The following is a 24,038-nucleotide window of genomic DNA, read 5'->3' as shown; positions in this document are numbered from 1 at the left end:
CCTTAAATATTGGTCGACTCACCCATCTCCAGAGCTGTGGGTCAAGCGGGTTAGAATTATCTTGCGTTTTTATGCTCATATCTTTTGCTGTCTTCCATGCTAAACATCCCCAGCATGACAGGACAATTTTCTCCAAGTTTTATTCACCACTCAGCACAACAAACATAGACTGCACTCTTACCGACTCTCCTGCAGTACCACAATTAAATCAGCTGTACCAAAAATAATAAGAATGCAGAACCAACATCTGGGACACCGAGCACGGGAGTAAGCAAGCACAAAACAATAAAATGTCCAAATAATCAACGAAATAAGATCCAAGGCACAACAAAATGCAAATGAACACAATCATACACAAATCCAATGCTACAATATTTATTATATTGTTACTCCGCCAAGGAACACGGCGGACTTATTTGACGATCGGCATACGTTTGTGTGTGAATCTGTCTGTCCGTGTGCAACATTACTCAAAAAAGAACTAAAGGATTTGGATGAATTTTTAAAAAATGTTTAATATATTTTTTTTATACTGTTTTCAATTTTTTAGGACAGAAAATGCTTATTTTACCACAATAATTACAATAATGTAGCAATCGCAGAGTCGGTAGCTATGACTGAACTGTTGTGCTGCAATGCACCATGGAAATTCAGGGTGTTGGGGGTTTAAACTTCATTATTGTGGTTTTTGTTAGTGTTACAGTGTTCAATTTATTAGTGTTTGTGTTTTATTGTGTTTTTGCAGTTTAGTCAGTTATGTTGTCAGGACCATGAATGTGAAGTGTAGTGAGTTTGATGACTTCCTGCCGCAATTTCAAAATTGCCGATGTCTGTGTCAGAACAAAAGCATCTGGTAATTGCATAGGGCATAAAAGGCAGATATTCTTTCTCTAATGTTTTGTCAACACAACTGGCCACAATAATAAATATAGAAAAATATCTGTACCACAAAAGTCCGCGATATAGCAAAATATCCGGGATACCAAATGCAATTTAGAAATCTGCGATACAGTGAGACCGCAAAAAATAAACTACGATATGGCGAGGGACCCACTGTACTCTGGTAATGTCTTGTACATGTTATTACCACAGTTGCCAAACAACAAAGTCCAGTCATTTAAATCAGCACCACAACACTGTGTAAAAGAACTGCAAAACCAGTACTGACTTAAGCAGAAACCTATTTTGGATACCTTTGCCAACAGCTTTATTTCAGCTTTTTTAAAAACCAGTTTTTATTGTCTTTGTAAATTCACTTCCCTACAAAATCAACCCAGTCATTCTAGAAAGGGAATTATTCAAATCATCTTGTGAAAATCCCTTTATTTTTTCATATTGCAACATGATTTGCAGAAAAACAAATAAATCACAATGTCAGGTTTTTCAAGAACCATGCAGCTCTTGCTTGAAGTCCAGTGCATTACAAACTCAGAGGTGTGGAGTTTCAAAAAAGAAAAAAAGTGGTTTTCCAGGATTGGAAGCTGTAATTTCAGACACTGCTAACTTGGAGTGTCAGACGAATCCATCATCCGGCACATCGGATGATGGATTACATTCTGTGGATCACGGTGTCCCTGCTGCACTTTATGGACTATTTTTTCTACCAACCAAGTGGATGTAGTCTTCCGGACACACCGCGAATTACATATTCCGGGGATTTGCTTCTGCTGCTGTGGTTGCAGTCCGACCAAGTTGTCTTCACTGAGGAGCTACCAGAGGTGATACAATGTAAACAAACACCTGGACATTCAGACACGTCACACCATATAAAGAAGGTAGCACGGAGGGGGAAGAAAAAGGCAGGAGTTAGAGCCAGACTGAAGCGAGGGAAAGTGAAACATCGGACTCTTCCTTGAGTCATTTTAGCCAACGTATGCTCACTCGGCAACAAGACCGATGAATTGCAATCCAACATCAATCACGTATGAATATCGGACAGCATCAATTCTAGCATTTACCGAGACATGGTGAAATGAAAACGACAGTAATGACGTCCTGTACATAGATGACTTTCTCTCTCCCAGAAGGCTTGACAGAGATTCTACACTCATTAAAAAGCACCATGGAGGGGAGGGTCTGCATCTTTATTAACCCACATTATTGCACATCTGTTGTGGTCAGGGAAGAGTTGTGCAACTCCAACATTGAACTGCTGGCCATTTCTTTCTGCCCATTCTATCTCCCACAGGAATTTCCACAACTTTTTATAATTCTCAGTGTTTCCTCTAGGATTTTTTTCAGTAGCAGTGGCAGGCTCCCTGCTCCCTTACGTGATGTCACTTTCAAGGCCGTGCTCTCACAAGTAATTAACGTTGTATTAACCCCCTCAAAGAGTAGATACTGAGCAAGATAGTTAACTGTAGTTTACCTTAGGACTCGCAAGTACATGACACAGTGCAAGACTGCTGTGAAGGTGGAGACAAGTTGCGGTTGAGTATTTGCGACGATTAAAAAAACAAATTTTTTTGAAAGAGCCGCGGCTGGGATTCAGCAGCGGCAGGCCGCCGCTGCATGAATGTAGAGGGAACCCTGATTCTGGTTTACATCTACCCCAAAGTGAAAGCCGCTGCTGCCACTGAACATGTCAAGAACACTCTGAACAGGTTAGAATCAATTTCTCCAAATGCTGCCAAATTTCTTATGGGTGATTTTAACTACTGTTCAGCTGACAAATCCCTTAAAGGATTTGAACAGTATATTGACTGTACCGCACCATTTGGCAAAACATTAGACAAATGCTATGGTTCTATTCCCAATGCATACAGAGCGGTTTCCCTCCCTGCCCTAGGCTCTGCAGACCATAATAGCATTTTGTTTGCCCCGGCTTATCTACCTGTAGTCAAGAGGTCAGATAAAATAATTAAGACCATTAAACAATGGACCCCAAGCAGTATTGACAGACTACAGGTCTGTTTTAAAACCACCGAATGGAATTGTTTACTGGCCTCCAACAACATTGACAAGCAGGTATACACAGTGACAGGATATATCTCTTTTTGTGTCGACAGTATAATCCCAACCATTACAGTGTTCCCTAACAATAAACCCTGGGTTAGTAAAGAATTAAAACAAATACTCAATAAGAAGAAAAGGATTTTTTATGCTGGTTTGGAGGAGGAAAAGAAGGAGGTTAAATGAGAAGTCAAGCATGCAATCAGAAAAGCCAAGCTGAGCTAAGCCTTAAGCACTGTGTGCTGAGCAGCTGGGGAAGGTATTCCAGCAACTGTTCCAGACCTCAATGAACTGCAACACAGTGCCCCAGAAGTGGAAACATTTCACGGTCATCCCCATCCCTAAGAAGGGCTCCATCAAGGTGCTAAATGACCTGAGGCCTGTGGCCCTGACGTCCTTGGTGATGAAAGCAATGGAGAGCATTGTTAAAAACTTCATCACCAAGTCTGTTGATAGCTTTATGGACCCACTGCAGTTTGCTTACAGGGCCGGCAGGGGAGTGGATGATGCCATAATATTCATATTGGGGACCATCCATGCACATCTGGAGACCCCCAATTCCATTGCTAGGCTCCTGTTTGCGGACTTCTCATCAGCATTTAACACCATGTAGCCACATCCCCTTGCTGAGAAGTTAGCAACCCGCTTCAATTTGGATCACCAGCTCACCTTGTGGATTACTGACTTTTTAACCAACCAGTCACAGAGGGTGCTTGTTAACGGCCTACACTCTGACATCATCCACCAGCTCCCCACAGGGCTGTCTCTTGTCACCACTCCTTTACATCCTTTACACTGATGACTGCAGGTCCAGCCAGCCTCATTGTCACCTGGTTAAATTTGTTAATGACACAGTCCTGCTCTCTCTGCTCTCTGCACCAAACCTACACCATAGTTCTGCTCTTCAGGACTTTGTCACCTACTGCGACGACGCTTGTCTCCAGCTGAACCCAACCAAGGCCAAAGAGATGATTGTGACATTTCGCCAGCAAGCAGAGACAACCGACAGAGGCCATCACTATGACCATTGGAGAGGAGCCCGTGGAGGTGGTGGTGGAGTGTAGGTACTTGGGCACTATATTTGACAGCCTTTCGAGGTTTTCCTCCAACACAGAGGAGGTCCTCAAGAAGTGTCACCAGAGACAGTATCTTCTTAGGAAGCTGAGTTTGTGCGGGGTGAACAAAAAACTTCTGCTGACTTTTTACCACCGCAGCTGCGGGCGTGGCATCCTCCTTTGTTCCCAAGTTTTGGGGGCACTTGCTTAAATGACTGAAGCATTTTTCTTGGCAGAACAGCGACTTTCAAATTAATGATGAATGTGTCTGATTTAACAAGAGAATCCTTAAATCTCTGCCCAAAATTGAAACAAAACTGTACCAAAACTGAGATGCTCATCTACAGCATTTGATAAATTTACATTTTCTTTTTGGTAAGATTAATTTTTGCATCTAAATGAAGGCATTTTCTGCATCCTGATCCTCTCCAGCAGAGAGGCAATTTTTCCCTACCTAATTCTTTATCACGCTTCAGATGAAAATCAGTTGCTCATAGTATTGATGCTGAGCTGATCACTGTTCTCATAATCAGTTAGCAGCACTTGGACCACAACTGTAGGGTGGCTCAGTTGATCCTGAAAAAAGTTATAAAGCTAGAACCAGGTCTCCTCTGGGGTTTGTCTCTGTGCTGGCAGGCTGACTTGAAGGTGGCTCTCTCTGACAGACCAAGCTGTCCCATGCTGTTCTGTCCCAGACCAGCTGGCAGATAACAGCAGAGCTTCACTGATAGCAGATTCACTGACCGCATTGGCAGGGAGAAGCTGCCACAGATTAAAGCACCATTTATATAATATTACCGGAACTAAATTTTTTTTCTGGAACTTCCCCCGGTGAACTGCACCCTTCACACTTTAGGAAATGTTGAAATCTCTTTAAATAATCTCGTTCTCAATTTGATAACTCTATTAACTATAGATAGAATATCTTTTCTTATCCATTTGCCTTTGAAGTCTCTGAACCCTCTCTGTGATCATCTTTAGGGGTTTTCCTCTGAGACCTGAACTCCAGAGAGCCTCGACCTCCTGCATGCTGAACTGAGTCAATGTCCCTACCTCATGCACCCATGCTGATACTGTTTTTATTGCAGTCCATATAAACATGAAGCAGAGAATGATGCCATTACTCAGATCTATCACATGTTCTCCATATTTACCCATCATTTAGTCCCATATGAAGCAGTGTTGGGATTTGATTGTGCTCCTGTGGCTCAGCAGGCCAAAACACTGACCGTCAATAATTAAAAGATGAAACCCATTTTGTCACTTGCTTTGGACCGAAAATGATTTTCTCTTTAACTTACTGTGCTGCGTAGGACTTTAGTGTCCAAATGGACTCATCAATAGGATGGTCAATATGTTCAGTTTGCTAACTTGTTATTGTGCTGTATCACTAGTTGATATAGTGTATTTTCAGAAATCATGTGAACGTTGGCTTCTTGTTATTCTGTGTAAAATGACCACCTGAAATGATTTAATATGCTGCTAATACTAGATTTTTTTTGATGGTTTAGAAGTCATTGAGGCTAATGCAAATGTTTCTTTCTCCCAACCAATCAACTAATTGACGAATAGGTTAGATTTCAGCCAACCAGTATTTTCTTCAGTTGAATACAGATCTACCAAAGTGATGGTTCACTGCTGTCTCTAACTTCTATCTGCTGCTCTCTGTGTGAGTAAAGCTGTTGCTGATGGGATTGTCATCAGCTTTGCTGATATTTGGTGGTAAATCACGATAGATAGATAGATAGATAGATAGATAGATAGATAGATAGATAGATAGATAGATAGATAGATAGATAGATAGATAGATAGATAGATAGATAGATAGATAGATAGATAGATTACTTTATTGTCTGTTCCAAGTAAAAACAGAAATTCATCTTTTGCCAGACAATTTTTTTTATCTATTGGTGCTGGATGAAAATATATTTCAATTATTCTAAGTGGTGCATGAATATCCATCCATCCATCCATCCATCCATCCATCTATACACCGCTTAATGCTCATTAAGGACTGAAGTCTTTCTCAGCTGACTTAGGGTGAAGGCAAGAGACACCCTGGACAGGTCACCAGTCTATCACAGGGCTGCATATGTAGAGAGAAACAATGACACTCACATTCACACCTACGGACAATTTAGAATCACCAATTAACCTGAGCATGTTTTTGGACTGTGGGAGAGAGAAAAGGGAGAACATGAAAACTCCATTCAGAAAGATCCCAGGCCAGCCTGGACACAGACCGAGGATCTTCTAGCTGTAAGTCCCAAGTAACCAGCAAGACATTGTGCAGCCCAGAACAACAGTTGGTTTTACAAAAATAAAAAAATAAAAATAAAGTGAGTCTGCACACAAGTAGGTAGAGTTGTGAGAATGGAAAAAAACGTCATATAGCTACATTGGCAGAATACTGGCTTTTGTATTTGCATTATGAGCAAGCCAGATAAAATTACAGCCTTTTACAAACTGCATTTTGTTTTACAGGGATCTTCTAGCTGCAAGATAACAACAGTGCTTACCACAGAGCCACTGTGCAGCCCGGGAGCATGAATATCTAAACCGAATTTCATGGCAACTGACAGTTGTTGAGATGTTACTCATAAAAATTGAACTTATGATTTCACTAGAGGAAAAGTCAAGACATCACAAAAGACAAAAAAAAGATAAAGAAAAGAACAAAACAGGTAAAGTTTATACTGAAAAGCCACACAATTCTAAAAGCTAAAATTCTCCAAACAAGCACTTGACATGTTTGCTTGTGTGCAACCTGGAAAATTTCCCAGATGAAGAGAATCATCTTCATTATATCTTCACTACAGGACATCTCAGGTCTGAGGTACACTATATTGCCAAAAGTATTCGCTCACCTGCCTTGACTCACATATGAACATAAGTGACATCCCATTCCTAATCCATAGGGTTCAATATGACGTCGGTCCACCCTTTGCAGCTATAACAGCTTCAACTCTTCTGGGAAGGCTGTCCACAAGGTTTGGGAGTGTGTTTATGGGAATTTTTGATCATTCTTCCAGAAGCGCATTTGTGAGGTCACACACTGATGTTGGATGAGAAGGCCTGGCTCTCAGTCTCCGCTAAAGATAATGTTAGACAAAAAAAAAAAAAAACAGCACTGTATTGTACACAGTACAGTATGCAAATATTTACACCATGTCTGCATCAGTTCTTTCAGCCTGGTCAGGCCACAGGACCTCAACAACATCACGAGCTATGTTTTTTCTGGCCAGGCAACGTGGAAAGAAAGACCTAGTGTGTCTGATCCAGCCCTGACATACATCAACACAAACATCACCACATGCCAAGACCATTGATTGCAAGAGATTTTCCCAAAGTATGGCTGCCGCTCATATACCTTCCATCTCCATGTACAGAAGAATTCTTCTATAGGATTAAGAAAGGGAGAATATGGCAGCAGAAAAGCCACAATAACTTGAGGGTTCATACTGAACCATTCCCTAATCAAAACTCCTCTATGAAAACTAACATTGTCCCAGACAACAACAAAAACTATGTCTTCTTGCCAAACGCCCTGCTGCACCCATGTCAGTAGGCCCTCGCCAAGTCCATCTAGCAAAGTCAACAAATGCTGGGTATTGTATGGGCCCAGAACTGCATGACAGTGAATTACTCCAAGATTGCTTATTGCAGTACAGAGGGTTACATTGCCCCCATGCTGACCTGGGACGTTGACTATAGCCCATTGTCCAATGATGTTTCTCCCTCTTCTCCTCCTCTTGGCCAGGTTGAAACCGGCCTCATCCACATACACTATATTGCCAAAAGTATTCGCTCACCCATCCAAATAATCGGAATCAGGTGTTCCAATCACTTCCATGGCCACAGGTGTATAAAATCAAGCACCTAGGCATGCAGACTGCTTTTACAAACATTTGTGAAAGAATGGGTCGCTCTCAGGAGCTCAGTGAATTCCAGCGTGGAAGTGTGATAGGATGCCACCTGTGCAACAAATCCAGTCGTGACATTTCCTCGCTCCTAAATATTCCACAGTCAACTGTCAGCTGTATTATAAGAGAGTGGAAGTGTGTGGGAACGACAGCAACTCAGCCATGAAGTGGTAGGCCATGTAAACTGACGGAGCGGGGTCAGCGGATGCTGAGGCGCATAGTGCCAAGAGGTCGCCAACTTTCTGCAGAGTCAATCACTACAGACCTTCAAACCATGTGGCCTTCAGATTAGCTCAAGAACAGTGCTTCAGCAGAGAGCTTCATGGAATGGGTTTCCATGGCCGAGCAGCTGCATCCAAGCCATACATCACCGAGTGCAATGCAAAGCGTCAGATGCAGTGGTGTAAAGCATGCCACCACTGGACTCTAGAGCAGTGGAGACACGTTCTCTGGAGTGACCAATCGTGCTTCTCCATCTGGCAATCTGATGGACGAGTCTGGGTTTGGCGGTTGCCAGGAGAACCATACTTGTCGGACTGCATTGTGCCAAGTGTAAAGTTTGGTGGAGGGGGGATTATGGTGTAGGGTTGTTTTTCAGGAGATGGGCTTGGCCCTTTAGTTCCAGTGAAAGGAACTCTGAATGCTTCAGCATACCAAGACATTTTGGACAATTCAATGCTCCCAACTTTGTGGGAACAGTTTGGAACTGGCCCCTTCCTCTTCCAACATGACTGTGCACCAGTGCACAAAGCAAGGTCCATAAAGACATGGATGACAGAGTCTGGTGTGGATGAACTTGACTGGCCTGCACAGAGTCCTGACCTCAACCCGACAGAACACCTTTGGGATGAATTAGAGTGGAGACTGAGAGCTAGGCATTCTTGTCCAACATCAGCGTGTGACCTCACAAATGTGCTTCTGGAAGAATGGTCAAAAATTCCCATAAACACACTCCTAAACCTTGTGGACAGCCTTCCCAGAAGAGTTGAAGCTGTTATAGCTGCAAAGGGTGGACCGACGTCATATTGAACCCTATGGATTAGGAATGGGATGTCTATTACGTTCATATGCAAGTCAAGGCAGGTGAGCGAATACTTTTGGCAATATAGTGTAGATGTATTCATGTGGCATATCATCAGAATCCAACTGAAAAACTCTCTGGAACAAACACACACAAAACAGAGAAAAAGACAGTCATGTACACTTTCTGTAATTTTACTAGCACTTGCCAGAGTTATGCATTAGATTTTTTACAGTATTCTAAGAACATTTCTGACTACTTGTGTTGTTACAGTATAGACGTCACTGAAGTGACAAACAACATTTACATCCATCCATCCATCCATTATCTATACACCGCTTATTCCTCACTAGGGTCGCGGGGGGGGCTGGAGCCTATCCCAGCTGACTCGGGCGAAGGCAGGGGACACCCTGGACAGGTCGCCAGTCTGTCGCAGGGCTACATATATAGACAAACAATCACTCACACATTCACACCTACAGGCAATTTAGAGTAATCAATTAACCTCAGCATATTTTTGGACTGTGGGAGGAAGCCGGAGTACCCGGAGAGAACCCACGCATGCACAGGGAGAACATGCAAACTCCATGCAGAAAGATCCCGGGAAAGCCGGGACGCGAACCAGGGATCTTCTCGCTGCAAGGCGAAAGTGCTAACCACTATGCCACTGTGCAGCCCCCCAACATTTACATATCATGTAAAAAAAAATCCTTGTATAAAATACGTTTGATGGGGGGGAAAGAAAAAACCAGGATCAGGTGCATGGACAGGTCCAGGTTCTGGTTCTGGCTGTGGTCTGGATCGTCTCTGTCCTCTTCTTCCAACATGACCTGTTGCTCCTCTGACATCCATTCTGAACAGCTAATGCTATTTCCCAGCAGGTTTTATAGTGTGCAGCTCATTGGCAAAAGTGGTTTTAGTTTTGACCTGTTGTGTCTTAATTGTGACAGCAGTGTTGGAACAGTGTTCCAATTCTGCTTCCTAGTGTTCACTTTTTGAAAAATGTGTGCTGTGAGTGTCTTTTGCAAAAAGAGTGCAAAAATTTTGGAGACTGACCATGAATAGTGTTCAAGGTTTTGACACCAGAGTCTTGTTTTTGAGAAATGTGTGCAGTCAGTTGGTGGTCGTGTGCAGTGAATGGAATTTAGTGTCTTATCAATTGAGAAAAACTGTAACTGCAGAGGGGAGATATAAGGGTAAGGTTTTGTTTTTGAGTGACTTTATAGTTTTCCAGAAATGCTTTGGGTTTGTGCCGTTAGTGAGCAGTTGCTGTTTGTAATAAGTAGATTTAGCTTGTCTTATAGACTGGGTGCACCTTGTTTCTGGATGTTCTGTATATTGCCAGTCAGATGTTTTGTTAGCGGTCTTATAGCTCGTTGCCATAGTTGGTGTTTCTGATGAATAAGCTCAGATAGATGAGGACTGAACCAAAGATTGAGATGATTTTTGATTCTGAGTTTCTTAAAAGGAGCATGTTTGCTGAGAACAGGAGTAAACAAGGTTTTAAAGTGAGACCAGGCATCCTCAATGTCAGGGGTGAGACTTATTCTATCCCACTGTACGAGTAACAGATCATGCAGGAAAGCCTGCTCATTAGTGTTTCAGTAGGCGTTTGACGACAATCAGTGGTGGCTGTTTTGAGGTAGAACCTTTGTGAGTGCAAGCTATGCCACAATAGTCACTAATGCTTTGACAGAGTATTTGGCAGAGTATGGATATTCTCTATTTTCCCATGAACTCAAGCTTTGATAAAATCATTGCATGAATCTTGAAATTTTCGAAAAAATTACTTTGTAGAAAGTCCGTCTTTATTTTCCGTTTGTGAATGAAAAAAACAAACAAACAATCTTTTCAGACTCACAGGGATTTTTGTGAAATTGAGGTGAAAGTTGAGCTGCTCAGGGCAGATTCATCACTGTGGCAGAAATAGGGACCCAAATACATGCAACAAGATGTTCACTAAAGATTTGAAGAACATATCCAACAGACTGCAGGTTACCTGAGAGGAAACAATAACAATTTAACATTTTCTTTTTTTTTAACATAAATATATCTATAGTGTTTAGTGAATTAACTCCTTCAGTTCCATGCATTAGCTTATAGCAGAGATGTTCTCTGCAGAGCTTAAAGTAAATCCTCCACCTGTTAGAAGCAGCAGGGATTTCTTTATCTGTTTCCCAGGAAATAGGAGCACATATTCCTACATTATCCTATCTCCATGAGTGTGTGTGTACTGCGCGTTGAAGTGTAAATTGTACATGACGGCACTTCATGCAGAGTCTGTTAACTGATTTTCTACTTTGTCATCCAAAGTTAATTTAGTGAGTTTGAGCGCAGCAGGAAAAGCCTTATCTGCTGAATTCACACCTTGGTTTTCTTCTATTGAAAGTGTCAGCTGTTGAAGAAATTTCACTCTTAGTTCTTCGAAGTTTGCTATAGTAGGGTTTTTATTGGTATTCTGGCATATGGTGGGCTTACCAACACAAAGCATGAGTCTGTGAAGGTATGCTGACACAGAACATTTGCAGAGTCCACATTTTATAGGGATGGTCATAGAGTGGGTCAGAGGGTACGGAGGGAGCCGTATATAAATGCAAGTGTTTAATTTGCATATCGTTGCTAATCAGTAACAGAGAGTAACACAACAAAGAACAAAAGGTGGTTGAATCAAGCGGTCTGGCAGACAGAGGCAAATAGCAAAGGTGCGGCAACAAAAGGTAGGAGGAGGGTCTGATAGTGGTGGATAAGAGCTGCTCAGAAGCTAAGGATTCAGTTTTCATTAAGTTTACTGCTTTTGTCGGTTTATTTTTCCTATTCAGGGCAAAACACTGGTTCATGGTGTGTCCTCGCTTTTTACAATAAAAACACAGGTTTATCTCTAGGATCTGCCGTCTCCTTATTATCATTTTTACTAACTCCTTGAAAGTTTTGCTTACCTACGAAAGGGAAAGGCTCAGCTGTGGGAGCGCAATGCCTAGAGGACAAGGAAAACCTCCCAAAGCTGTCTCTGTTCGTCAGAACGTACTCGTCTGCAAGCACCGCTGCGTCGGAAACTGTTGTCACCTTCTCGTAGGTGGAAATCCGCTCAGGAAGACAGGTTTTAAAATCTTCTAGCAGGATCAGAGTCCTGAGTTTACCAAAATCATCTGCCTGCTTAGATTGACACCAATGATCAAACAGAACTTCTTTTTCACGACCAAATTCACATTAAGTTTGATGTTCCGATTTCTTAAACTTATGAAATTTCTGTCGATAAGCCTCCGGTACTAACTCGTACGCGCGCAACACAACTGCTTTTACTCTATCGTGGTCCAAGCACTGAACAGGGGACATGGAAATATAAGCAATTTGAGCTTTTCCCGTCAATACCGACTGCGATAGCAGGTTCCACACAGTCCTCGGCCACTTAAGGGTATTGGCAACACGTTCAAACATAACAAAATACGAATCAACATCTCTCTCATTAAATTGCGGAACTTAACGAATATATTTATTCAAATCAAAGTCGCCCATTTGGGAATGAAGAGATAACTGATTGCTTAACATCCAAGTCCCTTTTACGAAGTTTCCATTCCAACATTAACTGTTTTTCTCTCAGTTCTTTTTCATTATCCAATTCTTTTTCTTTTAAAACCAAGCAACACATTTCCAACTCCAGCTCCTTAAGGCGGAGCAAGTCGCTGGAGTCAGGCTGCGCAGCATGTGTACTCGGGGCTGGAGCATCCGGATCAATTTCAAGCGCTCCTTTCTCAAAGCGGCGATAAGTTCAGATTTTAACACCTGCAACTTACTGTTTCGAAACGTTAATTTCAAAACGATCAGTAATCATAAGCAAGTGCTCCTTCTTGCATTTGTTTAATACTTCAAGGCTCGAATGAGTCATAAACTCGTCAATATTAAACTCCATGTTAAAGAAAAAAAAAATTCCTCAACAATTTCACTGCCGAAAAGGTTTAGCCACCATACAAGAGCACAAATGAGAGCAGAGATGGCAAATGGCACAGCACACACTCCAAAAAAACTTCCCGGACATGCACATAACTCTGTCTAATAATAAGTGTGCGTAAGTACTAAAAGCACACGAAAACAAAGGTACTAACAAGTAGGCAAAAATGTGCTTAACAAAATGGCAAACAAATAAAGTATTAAAGTAACAGCAGAAACAATCCCCCAGTTAAATAAAACAAATTAACATGGAGCAACACCAACTACAAAATGATACAGTTTACCGAGAAAACATGCAAAAAGAACAAATACTGACAAGAAAACAAACAAATTATCAGTACTATAAGTGCCTCAGTAAAGCCTACAAAAAAAAAACATTGCACAACGCATTTTATATGAGCCGCCATATATGTTATGGCCTCTTTAAAATTAACAAATTAAGGCTCAAATAAACAAAGAGACCGGCAAATTATGAACTGGACACAGACACGGCAGGTAAGTAGATGAAGGGGAAAAACCCAGCTTTACTTACAAATAACTCAACTAATCAAGGTAGAAATAATGGTGAAAGAAAAGGACTGTAGTAGCTGGCCAAAAGAAACAAAAGAGGGGTGGTGAACATGGCTAACCACACAGTGGGCTCTTGGACCAGTCACCTCCCCCTACTAAACTGCCTAAGCACAAATAACTGCTACGAAAGAAAAAAAAACAGCAAAAATAGGACTACCAGCAACTACCACCAAACTAAAACAACAAAACCCAACAATCTAAAAATGCATGGGGAGGGAATGAATCAAATACCTGAAAAGAAAGAACTCAATGTTAATCACAAAATAAAAGTTTACAAACAAAACAAAACTCCTCACGCGTTTGTCCGGGGAGGCCGTGTGGCTTTGTGGTGCTCGTGTCTCTGCTCCAACTGCCGCTCTCTCCTGCCTCCCTAAATACCCTCCTCCTCCCTAAGTGCTAATAGCACTCAGGTGTGCTGCAGTTGCACAGGTAAAGGGAGGAGGAAGATCAGAGAGAGCAAGGAGAGAGGCAGCAGCCAGCCACACGTAACACCCTCCAGTCAAGGATATTTCCACCCTGTTTCGTACCAATATGGATGTACTACAGAGATCTGGTTATGGGACTCAAAGGTAGCAACTGCACATTTAAATTAATATCAGTTCTGCCGCATGAGTCATAAAGGTTTTCTTTATTTATTAAGATATCATAAGTGACTGTTGGGAAAACCTGGCAGCAAAGCTATCGCTTAGTACATCCATGGGTGCAAATCAACCCAGCAGATATTGAGATACTATCCAGTTAAAACTAACCAGGGTATTGTCAGTCTCTGGGGATTATGGAAATTGTAAAATATCATTAAAACCCAAGCGCTAGATTGAAACAGCTCTTCTGATTCTCTTGCAGTAGTATCACATTTGCCAGAATTTTGACATCCGATCCACTCTAGTTTGAACAGCTGTCATCATATTTGTAGATTAATTACTTTATCGGTCTCCTATCTTACCCAGTTAAGTGTTACTGCTGTTTCCCAGCCTTCCTTCATATTTAAAGTGCATCCATCTGCCATGTGTAGCACCTATTAACAGCTACTGAGCCAAGGCCTCAGGTTTCAGATCAGCTCAGTTCAGATGAAGGTATAGCACATGGAAACATGATGTATTCATTACAAGCAGTAATGTGGCCACAGGGAAACTCAAGTTAACTATCAGATGGTTAAAGCGGCTGTCCTGTAGGCTTATGAACTTGTTCCGGAGGCGTACAGGCAGCGATTTAGGTCATGGCAGAGACATCCTGGCCAGACGTTTGTTGAGTTTGCCAGAGATTTATCATTGCATTTTAACGTTGGTTAACTGCTCTTGATGTCACAACTTTTGACGATGTGTGAGTTGTTGATTTTAGAACAGTTTAGAAATGTGCTTCCATCGCACATTGCCGCGTTTAACGAAAGAAACATAACAACTGCATCCCAGGCTGCTATGACAGCAGATGAGTTTGAGCTGCTTCACAAGAAAAACTTTCGGGAGCGACCTGCTGCACGAGATGATTTTGGCGGGCGGGGAAAGCATCCGTGCATTCCAGTGGAGCAGATGCATTCAGGGACGGTCAGTTCATTTAAATCAGAGGCTAGAACACAAGGCAGCTTTGACAAAGGTAAGGTTTGTAACTACTGTCATCAAATAGGACATTGGAAGGCTGACTGTCCTGTTTTACAAGCCAGAAATAAAGTTGTAAGGTCAAATGTAAAGCCTGAAGCTGCAGCAGCACCCGTTATTACCGGCAGAGTTTCTGAGACTCTTGTTCCCGATGTTTTTGAACCTGATGTTTTGGCTGCGTATGTGCTGTTCATTCGGGATGGTTTTGTGTCTCTGGTAGGTGATATGTCACGGGTTCCAGTTAAAATCCTGAGGGATACGGGAGCTTATGATTCCTATATTGTGGATTCTGTACTGTCATTTTCTGATAAGACTGATACGGGGGACAGTATTCCCAGCCGTGGGATGGGTTTGATGGTGTTGCCCATTCCGTTACATAAGGTGGTCCTTGATTGCGATCTGGTGCAGGGTGAGGTGTCTGTTGGAGTTCGGCCGGCATTGCCCATAGAGGGAATTTACTTTATATTGGGTAATAGGTTGGCTAGTAGCAGAGTTTGGTCAGAGTCAGCTCCTTCACCTTTGACACATGGTCCTGTTGATATTTTGTCCATGAAGGGTTCTCTTGAGTTACAGGAGATAGTTCCAGCTTGTGTGGCTACATGTACCATGAGTAAGGCTGAGGCTGGGACGAACAGTGGTGATGACGTCGTTACAGCGGAGGTCCCACCGCTGTCTGATTTTCCTCTGGCTGTATCAGCCAATGAGCTGATTCAAGAGCAGCAGAGTGATCCTTCATTAAAGGAAATGTTTGGTTGAGTTTTACCAGCAATTGAAGTAAACAATGTGGTCACTGGCTACTGTGTGCAGAATGGCTTGCTGTTTAGGAAGTGAACGCACCTTGGCTGTGATTCTGTTGGAGAGCCTGTTTTCCAGTTACTGGTTCCGGCTAAGTTCCGTCAAAAACATTTTTGCACATTTGCACAAGTCCGACTGTTTTCCATTGCCCAGAATGGATGACTGTTTTGACCAGGAAGGTTCAGCCAAATTTGTCAGCAAGTTCGATTTACTTAAAGGATACTGGCAGGTTCCATTAACCAAAAGTGCACAGGAAATTTCTGCATTTGTAACTCCATCTGGTCTGTTCTCTTATAAAGTAATGCCATTCGGGTTAAAAAATGCTCCAGCAACCTTCTAACGGTTAATGAACCGCGTTGTAGCTGGTTTGGAGGGCTATGCCGTCTATTTAGATGACTTGGTGGTTTATAGTAACACGTGGCACTTGCATCTTCAGCGTGTCTGTGCACTCTTTGAGAGGCTCGCTTTGGCGGGACTTACTGTGAATGTGGCCAAATGTGAATTTGCGATGGCGAAGGTAACGTATCTTTGCCGTGTGGTGGGTCAAGGTTGCGTTGCTTCAGTTGAGGCAAAAAGTTTTGCAGTCTCCCAGTTTCCTCAGCCTACAACCAAAAAAGTACTGCAGCAGTTTTTGGGGTTGGTTGGTTATTATAGGAGTTTTTGCAAAAACTTTTCATCTGTCGTTTTCCCATTAACCGAGCTGCTGAAGGCAAAGGCAAAATTTGTCTGGTCTTCAGTATGCCAGCAAGCATTTGAAAATGTGAAGCACCTCCTCTGCTCTTCTCCTGTTTTAGCAGCTCCGTGTTTTGACCGGCCGTTTAGGCTGCAGGTGGATGCCAGTCAGGTGGGAGCAGGAGCAGTCTTGCTGCAGGGGGATGACCTGACCTGGTGAGACCAGTTAGCTTCTTCTTGAAAAAATTCAACGATTATCAAAGCAATTATTCTGTTATCGAAAAGGATGCACTGGCTTTGATCTGGGCATTGCAACATTTTGACGTATACGTGAGTGGGGCGCCCCTAATGGTATACACCGATCACAACCCACTTAGATTCTTGAAGTCTCTTAGGCCACCCAATCAGAGACTGGTTAGGTGGTCTTTATTTTTGCAGGCATATGACCTCACCATTTTGCATATTAAAGGGACAGAAAACGTCATGGCTGATGCTTTGTCCCATGCACCTATACCATGACCTCTGACCTTTAGAGTTCCCTTTATAATGTTTTATTGATGCCTTGTGTGTTGTGTTGTTACTGCTCTGCTCTCCTCTCTTAATCTGCTTCTCAGGTACTGGGGCTGCTGAGAGTGGGTGGGGTAGTCTACACGGCACACTGTTGGGTGGACATAAACATTGGATTGGATGGGATTTGTATATATTTGTTCTTGCTCATCACTGGTTTTGAGGATTTGATATTTATAGTTATGGGTTACTTGTTAATGGGTCACTGTAGTTTTGTGAATTTGGTATGGGTGATTTGGAGCAGGTGACTCCCTGGGAGCCCCGACTTTATGGGGGTGGGGGGGGGAGCAGCGGGCCCAGCACCTGGGCCCGCTGCTCCACTTCAGCTATATATGCTGGCTTCCAGTGACCTGTCGTTGCTCTCTGCTCCTTGTTCCCGTCACCTGAGCCACATGCACAATTTATTTAGTTTTCTTTCTTAGTGCACCCTTCAACACCTCGCACCACATCATTTTCACACACCCACATACACACACAAACAACATACATTAGAGACAAGACCACACTCCATACCTGTAGTTGTTCTTTGTTTGACTTACTTTCAGTTGTAATAAATTATTTGGTTATTTTGGAAAGTGGACTCCTCCCGTTCTTTTGTCATGGCCATTGATCCGGGTTATGACAATATCTACATAGGGGTACAGAGGCCCATTTCCAGCAACCATCACTCCTGTGTTCTAACGCTACATTGTGTTAACTAATCATGTTGAAAGGCTAATTGATGATTAGAAAATCCTTGTGCAACTATGTCATAGACGGATATGCTTCCAGTCACGACACATGTGGGACCACTGTTCTTATGTTTTGTATATTTGGAAAACATGCTTTGGATTAAAATACTACCCTTTCACAACAAGCTTCTCTTCAATGTTCTGGGTTGTCAGAGAAACAAATAACATCCCATCTGACATATGATTGTCTGGCTGAATAGGACAGTAAAGCAAATGTATTCTGGGAAAAATATGTTCCTTTATGTTAACTTTTAGGAGATGGAGCTCTTTAAAAACAGTTCTACTTTTTTCTTTATTTGCTGCAATATTCTTTAAATCCAACTTCTTCCTTGTTTAAGAAAGCTCTCAGAATACTCTGCTGTTTAAACAATCGAGGTCAGACCAACCAGACATGATTATTTTCATGCCATTAGTCTTGTTTCTCTTCCCCTTGAGATTTTCTGTGACAGTTTGACGGTGGTCTTTCGGACCAAGCTGTAAAAAAAAATCTTCTCCAGAGCCAATTATATTGGGACAGTTTGCAGTCTGTGGTTTGGATCCTGTGCAGTCTCTACTGTACTTCACTTTACTACATGTCAAAAGCACAAAGTTCATCTTCAGAACTCCACCACTGCTCTCATTTATCTGTCCCAGAGGCAACGCTGCAGGAAAAATATCTCAAACTTCAAATGTTTTTTTTAGCAGCATCTTAAGTGACGATGAAGCAGAGAGTTTAACGATGTGAAGAGAGGAGAGGAAGAGACCATCACCTTTAACAACTGGAAGCAGAAGGAAAAGCAGCTGCGTTCAGCAGCAGCAACAAGGAAATGGATCAACCAGTCACAACACTGGAGAATATTAGATTAGATTAGATTAGTTTTTTTTCATCACACACATACAGTATGGCAGTGAAATGCAGTGACTGTCCACCAGGTTTTATAAATACAAATTATAAATAGGTAAAACTATAATATACAAGACATACAAACAGTAGAATGGACATATTTATGGAATGTACACAGTGCAAAAGGTAGCAGATGTGCATTTACACAGAGAATGTGCAGTCTGTGTGATGTGCATGTGCGATGTTGCAATATTTACATGTTACGTTTTCTCTTGAGGCTCAGGCGCAGGAACAGAGATTGAGACAGAGCTGAAGCCAAGAATAATACTTTTATTGACAAGCGGGGAACCAAAAACTACAACTCCCAGTCGCTGGTCCCCGGAAACAGGAACTTGACAACCACACTCGAAACCAGGGCGAGGGTGTCCCCTAGTGGCGGGCGGACTTGACGAATGTTTCAAAAAGCCAAAACTTAAAGCGAAAGAGCTACTCAGCTCTCTAGAAAACACTATGCAAACTTAAAGCGAAAGAGCTACTCAGCTCACTAGAAAACACTATGCGGACTGAAAAGCGAAAGAGCAACTAAGCTCACTAGAAAACACTATATAGACTGAAAAGCGAAAGAGCAACTCAGCTCACTAAAAAACTCTGCAGCAAAAGAGCAACTAAGCTCACTTAGAGACACTATGCAGACTTAAGGCGAAAGAGCAACTCAGCTCACTAGAAAACACTATGCGAACTTAAAGCGAAAGAGCTACTCAGCTCACTAGAAAACACTATACGGACTGAAAAACGAAAGAGCCACTAAGCTCACTAGAAAACACTATGTAGACTGAAAAGTGAAAGAGCAACTCAACTCACTAAAGACCTCCACCTGGCTCGTGCTGGGGACGGACTGCTGACTAAGGGAAAGGGTAAGGCAGGGGGGCTGAACGGAAGGTAGAGGCAGCGATGGCGAGTGGGTGGCGAGGTCTCCGGTGTCTGCCAGGAACTGTAGACGTGGGGAAGCCCAAAAAGACGGCTCAGTCGCAGGAGCAGGTGAGGTTCCACTGAAAGGGAGAAAACTCAAATTACAAAGATATCCAACTCTCAGGTTTGGCTAGAGTGAAACAAGCAGCAGAACTGACAATGAGCATTCACAATCCGGCGTCCAAGTGGTGACTGGCGTCTGAATATATAGAGGTGAGGAGGAAGGCTGACTGGCTCCGCCACACCTGTTCCTACTTCCGCTGATGACCCTGATTGTTCACCTGCCGTCGCTGCCACAACACTCTGGATACCTAAAAAGGAGAAAGCACAAAAGGAGGGAGGAGCCCTAGCCAGAGCCTGCTGGAGCAGCCCTGACATTTACAGTTATGTGTTTGTAGTCCTTGTTTGTGTAACAATGGATTTAGGTATGATTATGTTAATTTTCATTTACTTTATTTTGTTCATTATTTTGGGGTTTATTTATGTTGTGTCTTGAATCTTTATTTCACAGATTATTTTAAGTATTTGATAGTTTATTGTTTTGGGGTTTCCTTATTGCCATACTTAGTGTCCCATATATTTGTTCTGGTTTCATGTTGTTTCTGGTAGGACCTTTTTGAGGGGAACGCGGTGAGGGGCACCAGAAAAAACGTTGTGCTGAAAAGCTGGAATAAAGCCGACTGATAACTGTCCTGCCGTTGTGGTGATGTTATAGCACAGAGACAGCAAAATATCAGAACAGGAAAATATAATAACAGTACAAAATTGTAAACCACCTGACCCACAGCCCAGGAGAGGTGAGCATCAACTATTAATGCTTACATTTGTGAGGTGCTAACTGGAGTTCAGAGTTGACAGTCCTGACAGCTTGAGGGAAAAAGCTCCTCCTGAGTCTCTGTTTTTGGCTTGATGAGGGGAAGGCACTGGCCAGGGTGCAGTCACTCAAACGGTTCGTTGTGAGGGTGTAGAGGATCCTTCATGATCCTGTTCACCCTGGCCACACTCCTCCTGTTGTGGATATCCTGGAGAGTGGGGAGTGTTATACCTGTGGTACCGTAGATATGAATGAAAAAAATAATATGAGATTAAACTAAAGAGTTGTCATCACAGATCTTCTGCCTCCTTTTATGCCAGCTGTCTGAGAAGCAGAAAAGTCAACTTTGCCTTTAATCTTATCTCAACCTCAGTGACAACTAAGCTAATTCATTTGCAAAATTGTTGACAGCCACGAGTCAACCATGTGCCACCCAGGTCAATATTGGACCTTCAGGCTCAAGACTTATGGTTCTTTTCAACCATAGTTTTTTTTTTTAGGTACTTTCCCTTTTCCTTTAAACACAGGAAAAAACCTCAAGCTGTTAAGGAATGTGTTTTTGCTTTGCAAGCATTTGATTATCAACCAAAACATTGGACAAATTGAAAGTTTTTCATGAGATCAAAAGTAAGGCTGTCACAGCCTTTCTTAATAGGATATGAATATAAATAGCAACAGATTTTTATTTTTATTTTTTGCAAACCATCAATAGTTTTGTGAACATTTAACTAAAGACCACAAATGCATACCTCATGGCGGCACCAACTAGGAAAAATTATTAGTTATCTGTTATTAGTCATTTAATTTCATTTCATTATTAGACCAGTCAAAAATGGACATTTATAATAATAATAACTTTAATAATAACTTTATTTATAAAGCACCTTTAAAAACAAATTTACAAAGTGCTTTACAAAACACAAATACAGTAATAACCCCAAACTTGGAATATGACAAAAATTAAGTCTGAGAAGATGAACGCATGAATAACCTTTTCTAAATCTAAGTGTTTAGCCTGACATTCTACAGCCTTTACCAAGACAATTTGACGAGTGTACATTATTATAGATTATTGCAATTCAACAGGTGTATTGTTTTTTTTAACAATTGTTTGTCCCCTTGAGTGGGACAAACCTTTAGTCAGCCCTCTGACAAGCTGTCAGAGGGCCCATCGTCCTCTTTTCACATGATCTTGATTCTGACAATTGTCAAACCCATGGAACTTCTGTCTACCCTTAAAGGATAACTTTGGGATTTTTGAACCTGTGCTGTTTTTAGGGCTGTCCTGTGGTGCAACTGAATGATAGGAACCAAAATCAGGCTGATCCATGCTGTATTCACTGAGCTTCATTTTTGCCTGAAACCAAAAGTAAGTTTGAACGGGGAATTTATTGTTTATTTCTGAAGTCATGGCTGAATATTTTGACGATTCTGAACACTTAGTAGTAGTATTTGAATTTGATTTGTGGATTCTCTCCATAATGTTGTTAAATACTTACAGTAACATGAATAACAAAACAAACTCCTGAGTATCACAACAGCATGGCTGACTGAAACTCTGCAGCCTGTTGCCCCTCTCCCTGTCCGTCTCTTCTTCTATTGCAGCTTCTCATCAGTTCAAACACATAATGTAGGCCATCAAATTCAAATACCTAATCCAAGTGTTCAAAATCTTCTAAATATTCAGCCATCACTTCAAAACTAAATTACAAGTTTCTGCGTCTGCAGCTCCACACATACTCCCCTGCTTCAAATAACAGACTACTTAACAGGATGTAAACAAGGCCAAGAAGCAACATCAGGTAAATAAAAAGGTAGAATTTGTCTCCATAATGTTGTCAGATACTTATAGCAATCTGAGCTGATTAGTAACAAAATAAACACTTTTATTGACATACTTTTGATGCAAGAAAGATCCCCACACAACCCCGTTCAAACTAAGTTTTAGTTCCTGTCATTGAGTTGCAGCACTGGACTACCTACATCAAAGGTATTGAGGAGCTGGCTACAAGCATGGAGAGCAAAGCGTAAACAAAACAAAAACAAGAGGCCCTTGGGCCTTGATGGTCACCTGAATTTTTGATGTAGTCAGTTTTGCTGTTTATGGAAAAAAAATATGAATCCACATTTTGAATGGTATACCACTTCACTAAATCAATTTAGATTCAACAAACTTTGTGATTTTAGGATTTTCATACTGCTACAGTCATCTAAGAAGCAAACACCGAATGCTTGTAAGTCGTATTTTTTCAGCTCCATCATAGATTAAGCCAGTGTTTTTAATTCAGAGCTCTTTTAACTTTTAGAAAGGCTTTGTCACCACTTTCGTGGCTTCATTACTTGAGGATTAAATGCAAACTTCACAAACTTATCAAGACCTTATTTTCGAAAGCATCAAGGTTACGATTACTATTTTTAGATAAACTTTGCCCATTCCCTAAGAAGAAATGTGAAACCCTGGAGCCTGGACCCTTCCATCCACGAAATGTATTTGATTCTGCCATATCTGGATGTTGAGAAGAAGATCTTTGAAATTTGTAATTAATTTAGGTCCTTGTCTTCCTCTCAGGTGCCCTAATAAAAACTGCCTGGAAGTGGTAAAAAATTGTGGTTCCATTAAAATAGGAGGTTGTGCTATATCGCGGAATTTTGCTTATGTTCCATACAGTGGGAAAGCCCAACTAAATTTTAATATTTTACATTTAAAATTGTAAACACATATATGTCTAGTCATTGATTCAACTGTCAATCAAAAGTTATTTGAATTGAAAAACTTGACCTATTGTGTCAAATATTGGTATTTGACGAAAATGTGATTAATCACAGTTAATTATTTACAAAGCCTCTAATTAGGTAGATTAATTTCTTTAATCACGTCCCACTACTAGTTTAAAAATCTCCTAATTTTTCAGATGGTACCAGCAACAGGTTTAAATGTTGGTCTGTAGGGAAGTTTCTCTGCATGTATTGGATGGATTACAATGAGATTTGGTTTACTCATTTGAAGATTAATTTTCCCTACAAGTTCATTATAAATGCTAATCTTAGTAAAGTAAATTCTCCCAAAGATTAGCATTTTCCCTACAAGATCAATTGTAAATGCTGACAGATCAAAAACAGATTGATGTTCAAAGATTCAAATTGAGGCCTGAATTAAAATGACCTAGTACAAAGCAGTAGGCGATTACAGCTGTAACTGTCACTGTAGACAGTGAATAATTACCCACATCCACTACAGACTGGATTGAAACCACTGATCAGGAGAGGAAATAATAAAATCGCCTGCCCTACAGGAAAATATGTCTGAATGAGGCTTTAAGAGTGAATTTCTGGCTATGATGGACTATGCTGTGACAATTAACATCACAAATAACTAAAATGTCCTCCAGGCTGATCCTGACACATCTCATTTATTATCTTACATTAAATATTCAACATGTCTCTCTTTCTCCCTCTCAGGTGGGGTGTGCATTGCTCAGTCTCTGAAGATTCCTCGAGAGCCGACACCTGGTGAGTTTGATAAGATCATCCTCCGTCTGGTAGAGACGCCCAACGCCCGAGCTGTCATCATGTTTGCCAACGAGGACGACATCCGGTAAAAATGTTACT

At 41.6% G+C, this 24,038-nt stretch overlaps 1 protein-coding gene across 3 annotated transcripts in view; it reads left to right on the top strand.

Annotated features, from left to right (window-relative positions):
- grm8b (glutamate receptor, metabotropic 8b) overlaps window positions 1–24,038 on the top strand; it is a 316,080-nt gene that overhangs the window by 132,583 nt on the left and 159,459 nt on the right. For all 3 annotated transcript variants that reach the window (XM_055008544.1, XM_055008538.1, XM_055008542.1), the window contains one exon: window positions 23,889–24,024. In XM_055008544.1, coding sequence (XP_054864519.1) covers window positions 23,889–24,024 — 136 coding nt within the window. The remainder of the gene's footprint in view (window positions 1–23,888; window positions 24,025–24,038) is intronic.

Source organism: Amphiprion ocellaris, chromosome 3 (genome assembly GCF_022539595.1).
Source record: "Amphiprion ocellaris isolate individual 3 ecotype Okinawa chromosome 3, ASM2253959v1, whole genome shotgun sequence".
Classification (NCBI taxonomy): Eukaryota; Metazoa; Chordata; class Actinopteri; family Pomacentridae; genus Amphiprion; species Amphiprion ocellaris.
The sequence above is the reverse complement of the archived record's forward strand: the minus strand, read 5'-3'. Positions and strand labels throughout refer to the sequence as shown.